We start from the raw sequence: 14,671 nt of genomic DNA, 5'->3' as shown, positions 1-14,671 counted from the left end.
AATCAAAGCTTTAGAATTATCCATCCATCCATTTATGCCGCTTGTCCTTAATGTCGGGGGTGAGGATGGATCTCATAAAATTGTGCAAGTGGTCATAATGTGCCCGTTCAGTGTATACATTCGGGCGAAAGAGTGGTTGACTTTTAAAAATATATATTTTATAAATTTGAACCTTTCTTTTTCTTCTTCTTTTCAGTCCCTACAAACAGATGCATATGATCACTACAGTGCCATCTACAGTTTGCTATCCGACCGTCTCAAGAAACACAAGACTCTGCGTGTCGCTCCACCCACACCACGCCCCATTAGTTATCCCCTTAACACTATACAGGTAAATTATTTTCAATGTCTGTACTGTGGAACCTCCAAAGATGAGCACAATTTAGATTTCACTGTCAGTGCTGCTGTACTATAGGAATCTCAGAAAACCAAGCCCCGTTGAATGCTCAACAATTTATATTTATTTTTTACCTACTTTATTACATGTGGCTTTTAGCCATGGTAAGGGGACATTTAATTCAAGAAGGGCGTAAACGCAGCAAGAAACCGCTGTCAGAAGATTCTGGCTCATTATATTGGAGCATCCAGAACTACGGCACAGCAAACAGGAAGGCTAATGTTAGTGTGCGTGTCTTATTTTTGTCATTTCTACCAGTTTATCTGTCATCAAAACTTAGGACATTGTAGTATTTGGTTTTGCCTTTTTAATTTGTATGAGGCCAAAGCCTTTATTCTATCAATGTAGCTTAAAGTACCAGTAGTGTGGAAAAACAAGTTGACTTTATCCGCATTATTGTGTTTCATTGTATCCATTAAACCATATCCAATTGTATTTACAATCCGCAAAGCATGTGAAAATACTGTTTAAACATCACAAAATGCCACAAATTCAGTCAGCCATTTTGAATATTCCTCTCCAAATTACCTTCGGGTATTTCCAGGGATTGACGTCACTGGAGGAACGCTTGACCATATTATAAGATCAGTCGTATTGGAAATACGCAAAAATTAGAAAGAGATGTGCTGTCTATCATTCACAATCCCTATAAAAGACATGAACACACTTTTTTCTTTTTTTATGCATTCTATAAATAAATAAAAAGTCCGCTAACAATTGGGTCGATAGGAACTCTCTATTTTGCCCACAAAACTCTTTAAATAAACATCCAAAACCCGCAAACAATACCCTATTTACACCTCGCGACCTGAATATTAACCAAATATTAGTACGGTAATGTTGTTTTTGTAAGCGCTAACGCAGACAAAGTATTTTAGCGTAGATAACTGAGCGCTAACTATAGTTTATGCTGCACTGGACTCAAAGAGAGACTTTAATATAATTACAAAATTAAACTAAAGATGGCAATAATGCAACATATATGAATGCAAAGTTGCAAACTGCCGTAAAACTGTAAAAAAGAAAAATAAGCTCACTCAGCACGTAAGCATTGAACGAGTGATGTCTTGTTTGCTGCCGGTTCTACAACTGCTGCATTGCGTCTAAATTAGAAATCATGCCTCTCATCTGAGTAATAGGATGATTTACCGGTAGTCATTAATCTAGGAGTTCTTCATCTGTGATATTCAGCTTATACCTGGAGATGGAGACAAACACATTACAAAATATGTCAGTTTATACCCGGAGATGGAGACAAACACACTACAAAAGAAGACCGCGTCAGCAGCAACTTTTTTAACCCTTTTGAATGGCTTAAAAGTAATTATTCATCTAAAAAGTGTCATCATCACATTGAGAGCAGACATCGTACAGTAAGCAATCGTTTAAGTTTATGTTTGTAGTTTGTATTTGTTGTTTAGCACTTAGCAATACACCTACATGATGCTTTGTTTCACTAAAGCTGGAACTGTTTAGCAGAGCTTCTAAAACTTGTAGCTCACCCTCCTTATAGTCAGGATCAACAATATAAGTTTCTGGACCATCATTTGTCCAAAAGTAGTCGTTATTGGCTCTCACAAAGTCTGCATGATTTGCATTGTTGGTGTGGAAGGGATATGCGGTTCCTACCTCTACATCACACAATCACGTGACTGGCTCGCTCATTATCTCTCAAAATGGTTTGGGAATGTCCGTGAGATTGATACTATTTTGATTATATCTATTTACTCGCAAACTTTATAAGTCTTTCGGTGTCATAAATCAGATATATGTTAATAGCTTCAGGATAGAGCCAATTGGTTTTTCCACTCTACGGGTACTCTAAAGTGTGAATGCCATTCTGCTAAAATGGAGTCACTTAAAGCTACGTGCCAATCCCACTACTGTAAGAGGATTGTTTCAAATATGAGTGCAATCCTGACCTGACCTTTTTGTGTCTGCCTGTGTTTGCTTTCCTAGTTGGATCCACAGGGTAATCCAGTTAGCATAACTGTTCCTCATGTTCAGCTCATCAACCCAGAGAACCAGATTGTTGAGGTAAGTTGAATAGAATAGAATAAAACTATGTCATTGGACTTAAAAAGTACAATGAAAAGTGTTTTCAGTACAACTGGTCCAAGATTATATATACAAGGGTAGACAGAACAGGAAGACTGTTGGATTGCCACCTAGCGGGGTGGGGGCACAATTTGAGACAAGGAAAAAAACCTGAAGCAATATGAGCACATATTATTACTACATGCAAAACTTGAGACTTGAAACGGGGCAGGGGCCATCCGGCCTGAAGCTGCAGCTATCATGGGTGCCACTTGTTGTCATTCTGACTGTGGAAGCGGCGAAGGCGTGGGATGGAGGTTGGGGCGTATTAGTCCATGGTTGCCTGTGTGTCCATAAGCCTGGTAGTTGCTCCGTTCAGCGTTACAGCCTTGCCTCCTTCCGCAGAGGGACATTGCGTTAACACAGCTGCTTTGCTATGAAGGCTTTCGAGGTCTGCCCAATATAGTAAAGAAACACACTAGGTATCCATTAAGGAAGGAAGGGATTTCAAAGAGTCTTTCGCTGCAATGGTCTCACTTTGTGTGCTTACATAATAACCCTGCCAAAGCCTGTGCAGCGCAGCTGAGTTGTAGATAAGGATTGTTTTAGTTAGGAAAAGCAGGCGCATTCCATTAGGTATGTCTGTTCTAGTTGTTCGTTCTGTCTCTGAAATTGATCATAATTTCGCCTCGCATAGCAGAAAGCTTCTCCAAGATGTTATCAAGTTAGCGATTCTGTTCAGAAATCGCCAAAGTCTGAGTGCCCACAGCCCTGCCCATCCCATCAATCTTGACAGGCAGCCTTTGGGATTTGTCGATGACCAGAGCAATACTCAATCCAATCAGCATATGACCTGGTACCGTGGTTTCAAATAGATAGGCGTCTTCAATGTCTTTGAAGGAAAGCATCACCAGGCACACAACCCGCCGCTTCTCCCACAAGTCTATCATGTATTTGGCAGCAATTGTTCTGTCAGGACAGGCGATGAGCTTCTCATCTTTTTATTGCATTGAAAGACCAGTTTATCAATTCCATGTTTTATATTTCAGAACAAAAGAGAGGCGCTTAGAAAGTTAAGACGAGACAAAGAATCAAAAGCAGGAGAGGGAAGGGAGGCGTCCGCCTTCGTTGAGAGCCAGAGAGAAGATCACACATTTTCATCATATAATTGTTCAATTAATTAATAACTAACAATGAATGAAAGAAAGTGGCTAGGAGAAATGATCAATTCTTAGATGCATCACAATTGGGACATAGAGTATTCTGAATCGATAGACAAACGTCCAAATATGTATTGTTTAAATATATTTTAAAAAGTCATGTAGATGGTTCTACAATTAGTGTGAGGGCTCAGAGATCCACACACAAGTTTGGTACACTTTATTTCATTCAGTTCAATGATAACTGACAGATTTCCTAAAACGATAATAAAACTCAATAATCTGAAAGTCAAAACATTTGTGTCCATAATAAAGACGTGTCATTTCATTAATGCCATCGCAAATAATTGACAGCTTTGACTTTGCACCAAGGAAATAATCAAAATGACCTCAAATAATCCCAATAAATAAAGAACATTTCTGTAAAGCAGCAATGATGTTACACAAAAACGGGCCAAGGCACGTATGCGCAACGAGGGCTGAGAAAAGGAAGGGGGAATCACACCCAAGTTAGGCACGGTACAAATCATTACGTGCGACAGTGCCCTTAACCACCAAACTTTGTTTTTGCTTAGCCTGAGGGCACCATGGCACTGGACAGTGATGAAGGTGAAGAGCCATCTCCTGAAGCTATGGCTCGTTACCTCTCAATGAGGCGGCACACTGTGGGGGTACCAGACCAAAGGTAACTCAAATACTGCTATCTCTTCAGACTTCAGTTATTGACAAGGACTTTCTAACTTTGAATTATTACCTGTCTTGTTCTGTGTGACCGTGTAGATTATTTTTAACAAGTGTCTTTCTTTGGGCCACAATGACTTTTTCAGAGCAAACAGAGCTTGGTACGATGCTAAGAAACTGCTATTAAAAACCCGCTCACTAATTTTTTTTGTACCTTTTTTTCGTAGGACATCGATGCAGGAGGACCTTCAGAAATTGCCATCGGGTTTTCCCCGTGGAGCTGTGCCTCAGCCCCCTTTTCCTCCACTCTCGCCAGCAATGGGACAAATGCACACTCTCATGCCAACCCAAAGCCTACAGCCCACACAACAGTTGGAATACAAGGTATGGTCATCTGGGTCTAGTCCTCTTTAACTGATTATAAACCCTCAATATTACGGTTTATGTGCCAGGACTAAATATGATAAATGTTCTTGCTTGTATTTCAGGAGCAGTCTTTGCTGCAACCACCCACTCTGCAGTTACTCAATGGCATGGGACCACTGGGTCGACGAGCTTCAGATGGTGGTGCCAATATCCAACTACATGCTCAACTCTTGAAGAGGCCCCGGGGCCCATCACCGCTTGTTACCAGTCCAGTGAGTATATATACTATATATATATATATATATATATATATATATATATATTGTATACCACAGGAATCCAATTCAGATTTTGTTCATAGCAGTTCAAGTAAATCAGAACTGTATTATGATATATTTATAAAGGCAGAGTTTCTGACTAATTTCAGTTAATGTATATGTAAAAAGAAAGTAATATGTTACGGTACATATACAGTACCGTCAACTACCGACTTGGGCTGATAAATTAATCGAACAATAAATTAAAATGAATCCGATAATTTTGCCGGTATTGATAATTTGCCTATTCTGTTAGTTTTCTTGCTCTCTGGCTTCAAACAAGCTGCAAAAGGGTTCACACTACATCGCTTTCAATAGAAATGAATGGGTGGAATGACCCCTCTTGTCAGCCATCCATAATATTTGTCTTTGAGGGTGGATGCAGGACCACTAACTTACACACACCCGATGCATGGACAGAGCCATGCTCGTCGAGGTGTTACAAACCCCGTTTCCATATGAGTTGGGAAATTGTGTTAGATGTAAATATAAACGGAATACAATGATTTGCAAATCATTTTCAACCCATATTCAGTTGAATATGCTACAAAGACAACATATTTGATGTTCAAACTGATAAACTTTTTTTTTTTGCAAATAATCATTAACTTTAGAATTTGATGCCAGCAACACGTGACAAAGAAGTTGGGAAAGATGGCAATAAATACTGATAAAGTTGAGGAATGCTCATCAAACACTTATTTGGAACATCCCACAGGTGAACAGGCAAATTGGGAACAGGTGGGTGCCATGATTGGGTATAAAAGTAGATTCCATGAAATGCTCAGTCATTCACAAACAAAGATGGGGCGAGGGTCACCACTTTGTCAACAAATGCGTGAGCTAATTGTTGGAACAGTTTAAGAAAAACCTTTCTCAACCAGCTATTGCAAGAAATTTAGGGATTTCACCATCTACGGTCCGTAATATCATCAAAGGGTTCAAAGAATCTGGAGAAATCACTGCACGTAAGCAGCTAAGCCCGTGACCTTCGATCCCTCAGGCTGTACTGCATCAACAAGCGACAGCAGTGTGTAAAGGATATCAACACATGGGCTCATGAACACTTCAGAAGCCCACTGTCAGTAACTACAGTTGGTCGCTACATCTGTAAGTGCAAGTTAAAACTCTCGTATGCAAGGCGAAAACCGTTTATCAACAACACCCAGAAACGCCGTCGGCTTTGCTGGGCCTGAGCTCATCTAAGATGGACTGATACAAAGTGGAAAAGTGTTCCGTGGTCTGACGAGTCCACATTTCAAATTGTTTTTCGAAACTGTGGACGTCGTGTCCTCCGGACCAAAGAGGAAAATAACCATCCGGATTGTTATAGGCGCAAAGTAGAAAAGCCAGCATCTGTGAGTGCCCAAGACATGGGTAACTTACACATCTGTGAAGGCGCCATTAATGCTGAAAGGTACGGTACATACAGGTTTTGGAGCAACATATGTTGCCATCCAAGCAACGTTACCATGGATGCCCCTGCTTATTTCAGCAAGACAATGCCAAGCCACGTGTTACATCAACGTGGCTGCATAGTAAAAGAGTGCGGGTACTAGACTGGCCTGCCTGTAGTCCAGACCTGTCTCCCATTGAAAATGTGTGGCGCATTATGAAGCCTAAAATACCACAACAAAGACCCTCGGACTGTTGAACAACTTAAGCTGTACATCAAGCAAGAATGGGAAATAATTCCACCTGAGAAGCTTAAAAAATGTGTCTCCTCAGTTCCTAAACGTTTACTGAGTGTTGTTAAAAGGAAAGGCCTTGTAACAGTGGTGAACATGCCCTTTCCCAACTACTTTGGCATGTGTTGCAGCCATGAAATTCTAAGTTAATTATTATTTGCAAAAAAAACAAGTTTGAGTTTGAACATCAAATATCTTGTCTTTGTAGTGCATTCAATTGAATATGGGTTGAAAAGGATTTGCAAATCATTGTATTCCGTTTATATTTACATCTAACACAATTTCCCAACTCATATGGAAACAGGATTTGTACTTTGTTCATTATTTGTGTTATTAGTGTTTAATAAAAAGCACAGCAATGTAACAAAAGTTAGGAGGAAAGACAATGATTACAAAGCCAAGTATATCGTCTTTAAGTCGAATTAAAATGGAGACATTTTGCCGAATTTGTGTGATAGCAACAAAAGAGACAACAAAACAAACCACTCAACAGTGTTTCCAACTAGGGGAAAAAAAGGCACTTCAAGTTTTCAATATTTTTTGAAGTGCAATTTTTGCTAACAGAGATTGAGAGTCAAATTGTATTTTTGTTTGTTTCCTAATTTAAGATAATTAAAAGTTTTGACCTTCCAATTACAATGGTAAAAAATACCAAGGAGAAATAAAAGTATATTGTGTTTTAAAGGGTTAGTATTACATATTATGTTTACGTTAGTGCTTAATTTGGTCTCAAAATAATGATTAAAGTAATATCGTTTATCAGAAATAATAGATCGTCCAACAAAATTTGGCCTATCATCAATTGCGGAGTGCCTGGAGGGGATAAGAAAGTGTTGTTTATGACACATGCATTTCAAATTCTCTCAGCAATTTCAGTCTTCTGCCTTTATTGTTGATAGTCATGAATTTTAAGGATAATTTTCTTCTTCTTTAAGCACCCTATACCTGCCGTCGCTCCGGTGGATGAAGAGGGATCAGATGGTGAACCAGATCAAGAAGCAGTACAGAGGTAATCAACTGTGACCGTTTTTGGTGGTGGGATATTTTATACAGAGGTGCTGTCAAAACAAGATGGTGTGGCACCTGTTACCTGCGACAACAGGTGACTGTTACGCGTTTTGAATGTTAGTGTCAGAATATTGGTCAAAAAGAAACTCAACAAGCCGTCTAAAGACAGCACCTACTGTATATTCTTCTGGTGTCCTGGGTTGCTGGGAGGATGCGCCTTTAGGTTGCTGTGCTCTTTCCCACGGGTGCGGGCCTCTCTGCTTTGGTGTACATCACCATCTCTCCTCCTTTTACCGTTGTGCCTTCCTCTCTGGCTCTCAACTCAGCCAACAAAAATCCAGTTGTCCGCCTCTTCCTTTGATTTCTCTTCCTCACTCAGCTTTGCTCACTTTAACGCTTGCAAAGCCAGTAGGTGAAAAATCCTTAATTTGAATGTTGGGGGGATGTGGTATAACAATAAGCTCTAAAACAAATCTCTAGTTTATTTTTTATACAATTGGATGTAGTGACACCCCCCTTTTGGCAGTGGTGGAAATGGGTGGGCTTTCCCCCTGTCTGGAGTAGCAAATAAGGGCAGTGAGCTGACCAGCACTGCTTCCTGTCTCCCACCCTCACCCCGTCCTCCCCCTCCCTGCGGCCCAGGTACCTGGCGAACCGCTGCAAGCGGCACACGACGCACGCACTCATGAGCACATCGCATGGCGATCCCTCTGCAGAGCCCCAGCGGTCACAAGGCCCCCGCCAGAGGGTGGGCTGGGCCCCTGACACACACACCCGGTGAGGGGACACACCCACTCCGAGCTGTATTATGCACAGACACAATGAAACCCATAGATAAAAATAAAGGAAACATTATCTTTTAGACTTAATAAAAAAATGTTCAAGATAATTGCACCTTCTAAAGAAAGGAGTTTTTTTTTCCAATCGTGGTGGAGGAAATGCGGTGAGTGGTAGGCATAGTACCGCCACAACCGCATTTAACCAGCTGAAACCCTTGATTGAAGGTATGTGACAGACATTTCCCCAGGTTTTAGACTGTGTAGGTAGACCCTTTAGCTGAGTTGTCCATTTTCACGTTATTTTTGTGTGGGTGTGTCTTGTTTTGATGCAGTTGTGAGCACAACTTGCTGCAGTTGAGTCATTCTGTATATAAAGTTCAATACTAAGTTTGATAATTTGATATCCAACTGACTCCAAGAAACTTGCTTGATGTGAATTTTGTCAACCAAACTATGATATACTTGCATCACATGGTGTAAATTTGTATTACTTATTAACTATTGTTGACTACCTTAAGATGACATAAATTCACCCAAATATATATTTTCTGTAACCAGGTTTGATGTTGTGAGTTGTACCTAATCTTTGTCATTTGTCTGTTTGTCTTCTTTGTGTGACTGAATGTGTCATCGTCTCTCTTGGTTTGTTTGTGTCTCATGTCTATTTCCATGTGCGACATTGTCTTGTTTTGTTTTGTATGTTTGTTCCCTGTGTTTCTCTCTTCAGATCCAGTTATAAAGATTGCAACACCCTTCATCTTCCCATGGAACGCTTCTCACCTGTCAGACGCTTCTCTGATGGTGCCGCTACCATTCAGGCCTTCAAAATGCATCTAGAGAATGGCCTCCTTAAGCAACTTAAGCAGGTACTCTACCTTTGGACACCCTGTGACAATGAATGTTTTAGAAAAGATAGAATAGATATATTATTGGGGACAAAATACATTGATACATACTAGGGATGCGCCGATCGATCGGCGTTATCGTCCCATTTCCGGGATTGCCTGATTAATGCCTTTCAATACAGATGACAAGAAACGATCACTTCTGGCTGGTACTTTATTTATTTTTTGTCCACAGCCTGACAGAGGTGCAGCTGCTAACTGTGTACTTTCATACACAGCGTAGCTGCACCCCGAAGGTAATAATCATCACATCCATTACAGAGAATAAACTGTATTTTCTTACTACCGGTAGTACACTTATCACTGTAGGGCGGGGCTATACATGTTAACCACAGAGTAAGCAGAAGCAAACAAGAATGCATGATAATCGCTAAACTGGCCGTTAACATACAGTATATTAAAACGAACACAATTATTAAGTGTTTAGTAAACTTTAAGAAGTCTAGATGGAGCTGCATTACAGCTGTAATTAAGCTAGTTTTAACAGGAAACTAGCAAATAGATCTAGCAAAGGCTAATATAACAATACTCTGTTGCTGTGAAGCGGCCAGGCGTACACGTGAGTGGAGGGCGGCTCGATCAATATATTAGTATTGATACAGCGTGTATTATCAGTAAATGATCGATGATGGATCGATATCAATTTTATTTTTTTACAAAATTATTTTTGTCTTTTTGTTCAGTCAGAGAATACGTCTCTGACATTGGCAGACTTTTTTTTGCTTTTGTTTTGTAATTGTTTACCACTGACTTTGTTTTTCTAAAAAAAAAAAGTATAACAAGACACCAAGGAAATGCAGTAGCACATAATAGGGATGTGAATCTTGCAACGATTCATTCCGATTTTTGAGGTAATGATTTCAATCAATGTTTATTTATATAGCCCTAAATCACAAGTGTCTCAAAGGGCTGCACAAGCCACAACGACATCCGCGGTACAGAGCCCACATAAGGGCAAGGAAAAACTCACAACCCCAATGGAACGTCGATGTGAATGACTGAGAAATCTTGGAGAGGACCCATATGTGGATGACCCCTGCCCCCTCTAGGGGAGACCGGATGCAATGGACCTCAAATGGGTCTGACATAATATTGTGAAAATCTAGTCCATAGTAGATCTAACATAATAGTGAGAGTCCAGTCCATAGTGGGGATTCTCAGAATTTGACTAAATTGATTCTCGCAATATATTATTTGATGTTAAAATGATAATAAAACCTTTTTAAAACAGGTTACTGTTTATGTATGACATTATACATACAGTGAACTACGGCTGTCCATGGTGATTTTTTCTTTATTTCTTACATAGAACAAAGACAGCACCGTCTACAAAGGCAAATTCCTTTTGTGTTAAACATACTTGACCAATAAAGTTGATTCGGAGTAAATGCTGAAAGGACCTAAACGTTTCATCCCCTAAAAAGTTGTAAAAATTTGTAATTGATTTTTGTAAATTATCAATTGATCTGGGATCGGAATAAATAAGCATGGTGATTTCAATGTGAATTGATTATTTATAAAAAAAAATGTATATAGCCCCCAGTACCTCAATGTAAGCGCTTAATTGTTGCAATTACTGTTCTCTTGACTCAAAACACGCGTATCTCAAATCGCCCAATGAAATTAATTAAAATCAATTGGTGCTGGACCCCACCATAGGTCTCTCCCTATGCGCAGATCATACACTGTGTGTAGGGCGACAGAATCTGTTTTGCAAGTAGAACCACATGGAAAATGTCAATTAATGAATGACAAGGTGCTTCATATGAAATTTTACTGCAAGTGTATTCCTATCCCCTTCATGCTTTGTCCTTGGTAAGAATATGACACATTTCCACAGTGCTGGTCTTGAAAAATATTCTTAATGGGTTTGATACTGGATTATTCATTCTGGCAATATTTATACCGTATTTTTCGGACTATAAGTCGCAGTTTTTTTCATAGTTTGGCCGGGGGTGCGACTTATACTCAGGAGCGACTTATGTGTGAAATTATTAACACATTACCGTAAAATATCAAATAAAATTATTTAGCTCATTCACGTAAGAGACTAGACGTATAAGATTTCATGGGATTTAGCGATTAGGAGTGACAGATTGTTTGGTAAACGTATAGCATGAATGACTCTTACCATAATACGTTACGTTAACATACCAGGCACGTTCTCAGTTGGTTATTTATGCGTCATATAACGTACACTTATTCAGCTTGTTGTTCACTATTCTTCCATCCCATCCATCCATTTTCTACCGCTTATTCCCTTTTGGGGTAGCGGGGGGCGCTGGAGCCTATCTCTACTATTCTTTATTTATTTTAAATTGCCTTTCAAATGTCTATTCTTGGTGTTGGGTTTTATCAAATAAATTTCCCCAAGAAATGCGACTTATACTCCAGTGCGACTTATATATGTTTTTTCCCTTTTTTATTATGCATTTTCGGCCGGTGCGACTTATACTCCGGAGCAACTTATACCCCGAAAAATACGGTACTCATTAGCGGTGGGGAGGCTTGTAACTTAAATCATGCTGGCAACCTAAAGCATAACTAATAGCCGAGAGACAGCTCGGATTTTAAAATACTCATATGTTTTGGTACTCATAAGTTGAGGTACCACTGTGTTGAAAATGTTGCACTGTTGTCCTACATTTTTTACCTGATTATAATTGTGATTAAGATTTACAGTTAATACATGTGATTGGTATCAGCCAATCTCACACATTGATGATCGGAATCGGCAGCATAAATCGAAACGGCCCTATTCATGACACGTTTCTGTATGCCTTTGAGACATTGTGTATATATATATATATACTGTATATATTAATTTGTTTCTTCTTCAGTTGCTTACTTGTTTCTCAATTTTTATGAAATACAAAAGTAGTAGGCCACACTATTTGTTTTGAAAAAAGTGGCTGATTATAGTCTGTGTAAATTTTTTATACATGATTCAATTGTTCTGTATCTTGATTTTTGTTGCATGTGAAAGACAAGAGACACTGACACAATTGATGCTTTTTTGGACATTAGTGGTGGTGTTATGTTCCAATCACACTATTGTTCATTCACTGGTTTAACACATTTCTGTGCATCACTGGTGATGAGTCCCATTCCTCACCTCTTCATGTCTGCGTTTAAGTCAGCATTATGAGCACATTTTCAAGAAGTTTACCTTCGATTCTACTTCAAGTAGCACATGTGGAAATGTGGTAAATGGCAATTTTGTTCTTTCTTAGAAGGAACAGTGTTTTCTGTTTGCTCTGGTGGATGGACAAATAAGAATATGTCCGTGTGTTCTGTAAAAGTGCACAGGCCAAGAATTTGTAATTAAATTATTTAGAGTGCTGTTTGCAAATTGCTCACAGTTACATTTATAACTAGAACACCACTGGCTAGCCTATGATATACTTACTGGTTTAAAAGAACACATTTGTTTTAAAGCTTTCAATATTTTTCACCATTGCTAATTTTTTACATTAAAAACTTTTGCGGCCCGAAAAAAATGTATGGTGTTTATGGCGGTCACTCATCCTGTCACGTCAACGCGTATACACAGGGAGCGTGTTCACACGTACAGAAACAGTCCAAGAGAAGAAAGGAACAATTTTCTGTGATGTTATGATAAAATATATATTGAATGACTGCTTACACAAGCTATCCAAATCACTACAATAAGCTAAGAACACCCAAAGCTTATGCGCGTCCATGAGTTACGTGCGTGCACAGTGTACGTCATTAAGTGCTAGTAGCTGTAAGAGGGCGGGATATGTTGCGTAAAATTTATTGGAACGTTAGCGCCCTCTAGGCATCTGTGTAAATGTTTCAAATAGCCTCTTTTAATTCTGTGGTGAGGCCTGAAAATTAAATCAACAGGAAACAAGCTTCTCATACCAACAATACAATTCTTTCTAAATCTATCACATCACATCGGAAGTACCGGTAGCTTTATTTATTTTAAATATATAATATCATATAATATAGACCTTTTACTTTATTTTGCTAATGATAGTCTGTGAGGCGGAAAAATAGATCAAAGAGGTTATCTTACCTTAACATGCTATGCTAACTGGGTAATTGGCATACAATGTAGGATACCAAAAAACATCCATTCTAATATTCCTCCTTACTAGAAATACTTATTAATACAGTCACATATTTTGAATTTCCAGCATGCCTTTATTTTACTCGAATAAGATGGCTTGGATGTACATAGGGGAGAATTACAGTATGAATCTTTTACAGGAGTGTGAACAGCTTCAGAAAATATATGCGATTCAGCAAGATAACCGGCTCCTAGAGCACACCCAGCAACAGCATGTGCTTTACCAGCAAGAGCAACAAATCCTCCACCAGCAAATCCAGGTATATGCATGTTGTGATTATTATGCTATATTATGTGTGGGTTATTCAAAACATGTAAAAGCGTTGCAAGTTATTTAGATGGGAGCATCTCTCCTTGTGTTGATGTATTTTTAGTCAAAAACCAAACTCATTTATTAATATAAAGTTATTATCTACAGGGTCTGTCTTTAGGCCATGGAGAGAGCCAGCCCAGTCACCTAACCCACCAGCTCCAAAGGTAAGATTTACAGAAAAGTGCACATTCTGTGGTTCTACAATAACGGTACGTTGACATAGTGCCCTTGAGTACGAGTGTTATATTGTTGCCATATCTCTCTTTTCTCCTACTGGCTCTGCCGCCCTCTCTCAGGTTGCATATCCAACCATCCAGTCCTCCGCCAACACATCCCAGCAACCACCTCTTCAGACAGCCAAACCAGAGTTCTCCGCCTGGCTCAGTGGGCATGATGCAAGGGCACGGTAAGTAATCCTGCTCTAATTACATTTGTAGAATGGCCATACGATGGTGAAGTGTAATTATCAGTGAAAATACATTAATCTTGTCCAAACTATATATAAAATGTGTTTTTTTGGTCACATTTGCAGATGGCTGCAAGGGAAATCTAATGCGAATAGTGTTGATTCCCCTGCTTTAAAAAACATTAATTGGACTACCCAGAGAAATACTTGAGCATTTTCTATGAATGTCCAACACACAGATATGAATGTCCTCACTAAGAGAACATGCAATTCACTGGATACTAGGTATGCACTATATTTCTTTTTTTCAGCCGATACCGATAGCTTCCTGCTTCATAAGACCGATACCGATAACTTATTTATATCTATTATTTTTTAAATGTAGATTTCAGTGTAGGTAAGCAAGAATCCAACAATTGTGGTTTTGACAAACTCTGCCTGTAGATTTTCATTACGTGAGGTAGGAGTAGCACTTGATGTGTCTACCCTAACCCACCTACAGCACAGTACGCGTA

The 14,671-nt window shown here is 39.2% G+C and overlaps 1 protein-coding gene across 4 annotated transcripts in view; it reads left to right on the top strand.

Moving 5' to 3' along the window:
* Positions 1–14,671, top strand: part of sik3 (SIK family kinase 3) — a 73,704-nt gene that overhangs the window by 35,831 nt on the left and 23,202 nt on the right. For 2 of the 4 annotated variants that reach the window (XM_061925581.2, XM_061925580.2), the window contains exons 9-19: positions 197–331; positions 2,357–2,434; positions 4,170–4,279; positions 4,503–4,659; positions 4,764–4,913; positions 7,582–7,655; positions 8,297–8,431; positions 9,161–9,299; positions 13,578–13,697; positions 13,856–13,914; positions 14,047–14,156. In XM_061925581.2, the coding sequence (XP_061781565.1) occupies positions 197–331; positions 2,357–2,434; positions 4,170–4,279; positions 4,503–4,659; positions 4,764–4,913; positions 7,582–7,655; positions 8,297–8,431; positions 9,161–9,299; positions 13,578–13,697; positions 13,856–13,914; positions 14,047–14,156 (1,267 nt within the window). The remainder of the gene's footprint in view (positions 1–196; positions 332–2,356; positions 2,435–4,169; positions 4,280–4,502; positions 4,660–4,763; positions 4,914–7,581; positions 7,656–8,296; positions 8,432–9,160; positions 9,300–13,577; positions 13,698–13,855; positions 13,915–14,046; positions 14,157–14,671) is intronic. The other 2 variants (XM_061925582.1, XM_061925579.1) reach the window with 1 other exon arrangement.

Source organism: Nerophis lumbriciformis, linkage group LG30, assembly GCF_033978685.3.
Source record: "Nerophis lumbriciformis linkage group LG30, RoL_Nlum_v2.1, whole genome shotgun sequence".
Lineage (NCBI taxonomy): Eukaryota > Metazoa > Chordata > Actinopteri > Syngnathiformes > Syngnathidae > Nerophis > Nerophis lumbriciformis.
Note: the sequence above shows the minus strand (reverse complement) of the source record. Positions and strands in the feature narration are given on the sequence as shown.